At 45.7% G+C, this 8,964-nt stretch overlaps 1 protein-coding gene across 2 annotated transcripts in view; it reads right to left on the reverse strand.

The window, feature by feature from the left end:
• The window catches only part of MGAT4B (alpha-1,3-mannosyl-glycoprotein 4-beta-N-acetylglucosaminyltransferase B), a 195,131-nt gene that overhangs the window by 45,721 nt on the left and 140,446 nt on the right, over positions 1-8,964 (reverse strand). For both annotated transcript variants that reach the window (XM_075602044.1, XM_075602045.1), the window contains exons 7-8: positions 3,992-4,067; positions 3,337-3,451 (exon numbers count right to left, since the gene is read on the reverse strand). In XM_075602044.1, coding sequence (XP_075458159.1) covers positions 3,337-3,451; positions 3,992-4,067 — 191 coding nt within the window. The remainder of the gene's footprint in view (positions 1-3,336; positions 3,452-3,991; positions 4,068-8,964) is intronic.

Raw genomic sequence — 8,964 nt, forward strand, 5'->3', positions numbered from 1 at the left:
GTGGGAAACATGCCTTGAAAAGGCCACAGAAACCACAGTGCACCCGCAACAGCCAAATTAGTGTCACTCACAAGCGATAACAAGATGAATTTATACGCGAAAGGTTTACACAAACCTCAAATGCTGAAGCTACCACAATTCTCTCCCCCCCCCCCCATATTTTTTAATCATATCCCTCAGAACAACGCAGTCGACTGTGTAGGTTGCCATGGCAACAGAGGTGGCTAGAGTTGGGGCCTTGTACAAATACAAGAACTCACCAAGCGGCAGGGGTTGGAAAGAGCTTTAGTTATTACATCTTAAAGGCCCTCACAAGGAGGCAGGCATTCCTGCATAAAGGATCAGCACACAGATATTGTAACATGCTCTGCTTTTTAAGGTCCGGTACCATCAGGCAGGTTCTTTTTTTAGCATTATGCCGAAATATCAGAATAAAAACATTTTTGTGCCAGGAATCTTAAAATGGCCATTGAGATCTCTCAGAAACTGCTTTATAACTCCTTAATCATTGGAATTCCTGCAGTATTCTTCCCTCAGCCAAGCACAAAATAAATAAAATTAAAAAAAGGCCAGAGGAGATATTAAACAATACTTTTTATGTAAATGTCCTGCACAGGTCTTTTATCTGAAATAGATGTTGTTTTTGATATTACTCACTTAAATGGGAGTCCCTAATTATTCTTCAATAGTAGCACGTATCTTGTTTTTTTTTTTTTGTACCATTTCTCATGGTGTCTTTCATAGTTTAATAGCATTGCTGATGGGAAAAAAAAAACATAAGTATTAAATTAATTCAATAGATGAATGGATTAAATATTAACATTAATATTGTTTAGGTAGCGTTACATGGGTAAATGCCATCAGTAAATTAGAAAATCCAGCATATATTTAACCCTTTGGGTGACGCTGGGGCAATGACACTTCGGTACATCGCGATCATGTGATTACATCTCCGGAAGCGATCGTATCGTCATGCCGAAGAGGAGACCTCGTCTTTTGAACAGAATAAAAGTCAGCCTGAAGATCGCGTGGAGAACTGAAAGCAAAGTTAAAAAAAAAAAAAAAAAAAAAAGAAGCCCCCCCCTGAGACCCCCAGCCGGGTCAGATCTCAAGACGCACTGAACGGGTTAAAAGCTGCCACAGGGACCAGCAAAGCATTGGAGCCTTATGAAGTCTCACTTACGCAGTCAATAAAACTGATTAAAGTGAAGACGGGCAGTAAATGAAATATTTCATAGTGGAATTCTCCAGCAGTTTCTCTTTTCAAAGAGACCGTGATTTACTTCTTTCAAAGACTTCGTCCCACACAGCAGGCAAAAAATATATCTCATCAATGTAATTATTTGTGTATTGTGCCAAGTTAACCTTTGCTTTTCTTTTCTACGGCTCCCGTGAAAATGTATTCGCATCAGCTACTTATGATATGTTATTTTCCGTGTGTGATTGCAATGTACCGTATTATTGCTTTGCTCTATATGATATTCTATCCCCCTCGCCCATGTTAAAAATCAATAAACATGTTCAATTGTAGATGCAGTACACTGTGACTATGCCAGCAGGATCTATTCTACATGTTTAATGCAGGAGGGGGATTCTAAGGTGGCGATTAACATTTCCATCTTGTTTTAAGCAGTAACCGGAGGCGATCTGCGCAGAAGGATGAATTTTATTTGCCCCCATTCAATACAATATTGCAACATTTCTAGTAAAATAAAAATAATAAAAAAAAATACGGAATGAGATTAAAACCCTCAGAAATGCATGTGAATTCACATTTCCAGACCTTCTAACTTTGTAACTATTCCCTTCTGAAGCTCTGCTTGGAACATTGCTTTGTGTTTACAATGTGATATCCTTATAAAAGCCTCAGAAATCGTTTTCTAAAAGACAACAGTTGCTGCAGTAAAAAAAATAACTGAGCATTTGTATAGCCTATACCAGGGAAGGGGGGTGGGGGTGGGGGGACAACTCCGGTCCTCAAGGGCCAACAACAGGGCAGGTTTTCAGGATATGCCTGCTTCCGCACAGATGCCTCAATCAGTGCCTCTGCCATTATGACTGAGCCAACATGACCTGTTGGTGGCCCTTGAGGCCTGGGATTGACCAGCCCTGGTCTATACATTCAAATTAACCCTTTGCATGCCTCTGGATGTAGTCGCTACATCATGGGAACTGACACTCCGTTAGCCCCCTTGACGTAGTGACTACGTCATCCTTCAAGGGCTCGTTTCTTCCGGGTTAGATTGTGTCCTCCGTTCCCCATGGAGTGCAGGAGCGATCTAACCAGTGAGGAAACGGAAGGGTAGGAGGACATGGGAAGCGATCATGTGACCCGCACGGTGTCTGAGGGGCCGTCGCACACAGGCACCATGGCCCCTCCCGCACTCAAAGTGTTAAATAGTGTGTATGCTTGTATACAGATGTAGCAGACATTATTGCCCCCTCTCACACGCTCGTGGCAGATTTAACACAATGGCTGCCTCTCTTCCGTTATGTGCCAGTCCCGCAGCAAGATGCTAGTGAGTGAAATAACCATGGCTACATCTGCACGCGGCTACATCTGCACGCGGCTACACCTGCACGCGGCTACACCTGCACGCGGCTACACCTGCACGCGGCTACACCTGCACGCGGCTACATCTGCACGCGGCCTTTACATTCCAAAGTATTTTCCAATCGCATCCTAGAAGCAGTAATGAAGACACTCCTGGAGCACAATGTTGATGCTGCCCAGAGCTTCTGAAACTATATTATGCCTAGTGCGGGTGAACTTGAGCACTACACACACTATTAGGGCCATCATGCGCAACAGGGGATGTCCCAAAAGATCTGCTACGGGTCGAGTGGATGTGTCATTTCTAGTGCACATATCGTGTACTCAGGAAATTGGCTTTATTGATGGCGTTGACCTTTTGAGAAATGAAGCGGCCTAAAAAGAAAATGATATTTTCAAAAGAGCTCGTGAATATCATTTTCTTTTCAACTTTCCCCCTTGGGGTGGTTTAATGTCTCACCTGTGTCTGTTAAAAGGAGCATAGATTTATTTTTAACTGATCCTGTGAAATAGATACCTACAGCCCTTCACTTTTTTTGGGCGTCGGATTGAAAACGGTATCATACTTTCAACAAGAAAAAACTACCGATTTACAACACTCCTGTAGGCGGAATCCTATTCCAAAGAGGTTAGGTAAAGATTGTGAGGGAAAAAAACCCCAAAGGAAATGGTTACCATGGAAGCATTAAGCGTTTAAACATTTACATACACTGAAGCGATCTACACCGTTCCAGTAGTGTCACGTATAAGCCGCCTGCAACGTTCCTCTCAGTAAAGCTTACCAATGAAGCCAAGTTGGGAAAATTCCAGTATCATCCACTCCTCCGAGGGCTGCTGAAGGGCAAAGTTTTTCATTGTGCTCAGATAGTTGGGTTTGGCTACGATATCATCCTCCAGCTGCAAGAGAGCAATCAAAGGGAATAGGCAGATTGGATCATCACAGACAACCCCCCCCCCCTAGTAAACAATGTTGTTTACTGCTTTGTCTTCACAAATTGGGTCTGTGTCTGTAAAAATCCCATGGACAGTGCTGCATACTATGTGCAATATTGTAATTGTGAAGTGCTTTGAGTCCGACTGGGAGAAAAACACTATACTGTATAAAATCTGTGTTATTATTATTAATAATAATAAGTGTCATTGGCCTACGGGTCACTTAAAGTTGCAATAAACCCCATCATTCGGAAAATTGTTCCTTGGAAAATTATTTATTCAAGAGACTGCAAAGAATTACTTTCCGTAGAAAAAAACAAAAAAAAGAATATCCATTTTTACACGCTGCTCCCCAAACAAACAAGTTTCGAATGCAAGGTCAGAAAACAAAAGGCGAGAATCCCAGTAGAGAGCATTAAATTCCAACAAATAATTTATTTTTTTAAATGTTCGGTCCTATTAATGTTCCATATCTGTTGCTGTTATGTTAGCATCCAAACTTACCTGCACATAGTATGTGCCCTTAGACTGGGCGTACATCATTAAGAAGCAATAATCCAAATTCTGTTTGGTCCTCCACCTGCAAAGCAAAGAGCAATTTATGATTTATTTTCAAGTGGCAATTTTGGTGGAGTGAACAGATTACATAATTACTTAGGCGGATGTTACCAGCATGTGGAAGCTTACAACTTCTATATTTAGATTCAACAATGCCTCCTAATGATTCTCTTATTTTCTCCTAATTAAGAAGAGAATGCTACAGGTTGTGTTTAATCTCTTCAGCACCTGCGGGGGGCCGCAATGCTCAATACCTGCAATATTGCAATCATTTCTGCGCTTCCTGAAGAAACAAACATGCTTGTGTGTGTACAATACATGTACAAGGGCAATGTCTCCCCTCTCCCCATCCCTGCTGTGTGCCTATAGCACACTGACATGGTTACAGCCGCAGCGCGAGCCTGCAGAAGAGAGCAGGCTCAGATAGCAATGAGACTGCTGAGAATGTTCCCTTCAGAGAGCTCTCAGACATAAGAAAGTACAAGAGATTGCAATCACAGTCACTTATATCCACTACAGTAATGTTTAAATACAATTGTGTACAAACATTGTTTAGTTGTTACCCCATTGACCATTCAGTTAGGGAATATTAATGAAACTATTTATTGTATTTTTAGTGATTTTAGAGAATAATTATCATCTATTTAGGTAATTTCTAAGTCCTATTTATACTCCTAGCTAATAATTTCCCCCCATTAGTTAAATTATTTTAATGTGTTTTTTTTTTTATTGTGGCCTGGTGTCAGAGTCTCGTTCAATCGCCTTACATACAGCTTTTAATGATGTAGCAAATAGGACAGTTATAAAGCAGGTATAAAACAGCACACTGGTGGCCATCATTTGTGAGCTCTGCCAAGAGTATTCTGTAGCAAAAGGTAGACAGATGTGTGGAATCAAAAATCCTCTGGTTAGTGCACAAATTACATGTACATGGAAACTCCAGTGTATATGGTGTAAAAAAAATCATATACACTGTTAGGTTCTAGATAAATAGTAGGCTGAAAATACATATATAAAAACGAGCACCTCCCAGATTTTTAACGTCACAGTAAGTATACGGTGTTGAAAATACGCATCAATAAAAAGGTAGTTCGCAAACCACAAAGCTACATTTTTTAAACTTAAACTTCTTCAGGTATGGCAGTTGTACAGCAACTCAAAGATTATACAATTTGTAGTATGATGGTTTACCGTGGGAGTAGGGAGAGGATATGCAATAATAGAGGAACATATGTTGTTTGTAGCGGTGGATGTGTGCGCATGTATATGTATGTGTGTCTGTATATGTGTCCGAGTGTGTGTATATGAATGTACAAAGGCCCAACCTATGGGCAAGGCAGCTGCCATGGGCCACGCGCCTTCGGGGTCCAAGTGCCTTCCCCCCCCCCCCCTGATATAAAGCCGGCGGCTGTCCAGCTCCCTGACCATTTGCCATACTGTCCCTCCTGCTGTCAGCGCCAGGATCTAATTTCTGCCCGATCGGAGGAGGGTGCAGAGGAGTCCCTGGACCGGGGCTTCTCACTGCAAAGTAAGTGTTTTGGAGCGAGTGGTGAGGGGGGTCTTACCTTCTCCGGAGTGGCGCTCCTCCTGCAGTATTGCATTATGGCGACCGAACGTCAAATGACGCTAATGTCATGTCGTAGCGTATTTTGCCGTCGGGTCAGCATGACAACGTGATGCTGCAGGAGAGCGGCCGCTCTTCCAGGAAACACCCAGGCAAGCCGGTAAGTATAATCCGCCCCTGACTATTTCCAGGGCCTGCTAACTCTAAGGCCGGGCCTGTGATGCTTCCGTTTTCTTCAATTCATATCTGACCATCACGACTCCAGGGAGTCTGAAGTGTCTTTCGCTTCACACATTCTAAGATTCCTGCCACATCCTGGCTGTCGTTTCATTACACATCAATAGCAATAGATAGGAATTTAGTCCTTGACAATTTCCACGCATGACTACAAACAACATATGTTCCTCTATTGAATATCCTCTCCCTACTCCCACTGTAAACCATCATACTACTAATCTTATACTATATTAGTGAAAGCACTGTATGTTTGCCTGCCTGCCTGGATGTCCGGTGTCCCTAGGGGAAATCTCATTGGTCCCTTGGGTCGCCCGCCCCCGCACACCTCTCATTGGCCTGAGGCGGAGTGACGGGCCAAAGGACACACAGGGACACACACACACACACGCACACACACACACACACACACACACACACACACACACACACACACACACACACACACACACACACCCCTCTCTCTCTCTGTCCTCTCACCCCCCCCATCACACACACCTCCCTCTCCACTCACCTCCCTCCACCTCCCGCTCCACTCACCTCCCTCCCGCTCAACTCCCTCCACCTCCCGCTCCATTCACCTCCCTCTCCATTCACCTCCCTCTCCATTCACCTCCCTCCCGCTCAACTCTCTCCCCGGCGCGGGGCCGCTCAACTCCCTCCCCGGCGCGGGGACAGGCAGTGGGCAGGGCAGCCTGCCGCTGCCTCCACTCACCTCCCGCTCCCTCCACCCACCTCCCGCTCACCTCCCCTCACCTCCCGCTCACCTCCCGCTCACCTCCCTGGCGCGGGGACAGGCATTGGCCAGGGCAGCCTACCGCTGCCACGCGGCACCTAACCTCCCTCCCGCTCAACTCCCTCCCCGGCGCGGGGACAGGCAGTGGGCAGGGCAGCCTGCCGCTGCCTCCACTCACCTCCCGCTCCCTCCACCCACCTCCCGCTCCCTCCACCCACCTCCCGCTCCCTCCACTCACCTCCCCTCACCTCCCGCTCACCTCCCCTCACCTCCCGCTCACCTCCCTGGCGCGGGGACAGGCATTGGCCAGGGCAGCCTACCGCTGCCACGCGGCACCTAAGATGGCGGCGGAAGGATGGACCCCTTCCTCCCTCGCGGACTAACTAACATGGCGGCGGCCAGAAGGAGAGGTCAGTGTGTGTGAGTGTGTGAGTGTGTGAGTGAGTGACTGAGTGTGTGTGTGTGTGTGTGTCTGTGTCTGTGTGTGTGTCTGTGCGTGTGTGTGTTACATTGTGTCTCAGACACTGTAGAGTGGGGACCGGAGCTACACATGGGGGGTGGGGGGTGGGGGGGGTCAGGAGCGGAGAAAGATACAGGGGGAGTGGAGAGGAGGGACCCGTCAATTTAAACCAAACCAACCCCCCTCCTGTCCACTGCCCCCCCTCCTGTCCACTGCCCCCCCCTCCTGTCCACTGTCACCCCCCTCCTGGCCATTGTCACCCCCCCTCCTGTCCACTCTCCCCCCCCTCCTGTCCACTCTCCCCCCCCCTGTCCACTCTCCCCCCCCGTCCACTCTCCCCCCCCTCCTGTCCACTGTCACCCCCCCTCCTGTCCACTCTCCCCCCCCCCTGTCCACTCTCCCCCCCCTCCTGTCCACTCTCCCCCCCTCCTGTCCACTCTCCCCCCCTCCCATCCCCTCCAAATAGTCACCTATTGTTCCACCATTTCTAAATAATACTACCTATTACGCATTTACATCCCGGGCAACGCCGGGTCTCTCAGCTAGTTGTATATATTTTCTGATTGCTGTACAACTGCCTTACCTGTAGAGCCTTGTACACTGTAAGCTATTGGTGGTCCAGTAAAATGTATCATACTACCTATTTGTTTTACCCTTTTCGTATATATTGGCAATGTAATAGAAGCCCAATGAATAAGTGATTTATTTGCTTGGGTACTTTGGGTTCTGGCTGAACCCAGAAGGGGTACGACAAAGAATAAGTCATTAGTGATTAACCCAAGGTCACTCAGGAGTGAAAAGTATAGTCATTTATGTAGTAGGATTTTACGAACTTTTGCTATTTTGTATTTCTTGGGGTAGCTGTGCTGTGCTGTGTTGGGTTTGTAAACCACCTAATGTAGAATGCTGCGAGCAGAACAACCTATATACTGCACATCTTTATCTCAAATTGGCACTGTACTGTAGCTGAAAATATTACACTCTAGGTAAGCTGTGCCCCGGCTATCCATCAGTAACCCTTACTCAACTGTAGAGTGCCAGAGCTGAAAAATGCAGTGATGAAGCGATCAACATGGATATGGAAAAAAACAACAAAGCCAATTGTAGTTTCTTTCAGGTTTCTGAGAAAGAGTGGGTACCATTGTATGAGGGGTCTTTGGGTTACTGTCATACTAGATGCTGAGGAACAGAATCTTCTTGGGTTGCCACCACCGATCAACCACAGAGAGAGATGCAGACACGATCCCACGTCTCTTGGTGGTAAATATCTCAGACAAAATTCTCTCAGACTCACAGTTACAGATATTGAATAATGGTACAAATAATAATTTGTTCCAACCATGGTTATTAACCTTTTGACTTAGACATTGATCTAGCGAAATTCTTTAGAAACATCAGACATAAGGCATTTTTTTCTAAGAATCACACCAGCACACCAACTTCCAGTTCTGATGTAGATGACACCATGCCGTTTCATCTATTAACTAAAGAGTGTAAGGTCAAAGGAACATTTAACGCCCCACCCAACAATGACATGGTAGAAACTTTCATTTCACTGGTACGCTAGGATATCGACCGCTTAATAAAAAGTCCCCTCAGTACGCGGCACACCAATTTTTCTAACATTCATTAGGGAGTTGGAAACAGATACGTCTATTGTAATCAAGCCTGTGGATAAGGGTGGTGCCGTGGTTGTCATGAACAGGGACTATTACAGGGGTGAGATACTTAGGCAATTATCTGACAGATCTAATTATAGGTTAGTAACCCACAATCCAACTGCTGAGGTAGCCACAAGAATTTTGCAAACAGTGATGATGGCCGTGGAGTGTGTGGTCATTTGTGGTAGGCAGAGAAATTTCCTTCTTTCCAAAAAGGACCAGAGGAACGACTCTTGCAGCCATGAAAATAGAAAACATTACATA

This window comes from Ascaphus truei, chromosome 5 (genome assembly GCF_040206685.1).
Source record: "Ascaphus truei isolate aAscTru1 chromosome 5, aAscTru1.hap1, whole genome shotgun sequence".
NCBI classification, from domain to species: domain Eukaryota; kingdom Metazoa; phylum Chordata; class Amphibia; order Anura; family Ascaphidae; genus Ascaphus; species Ascaphus truei.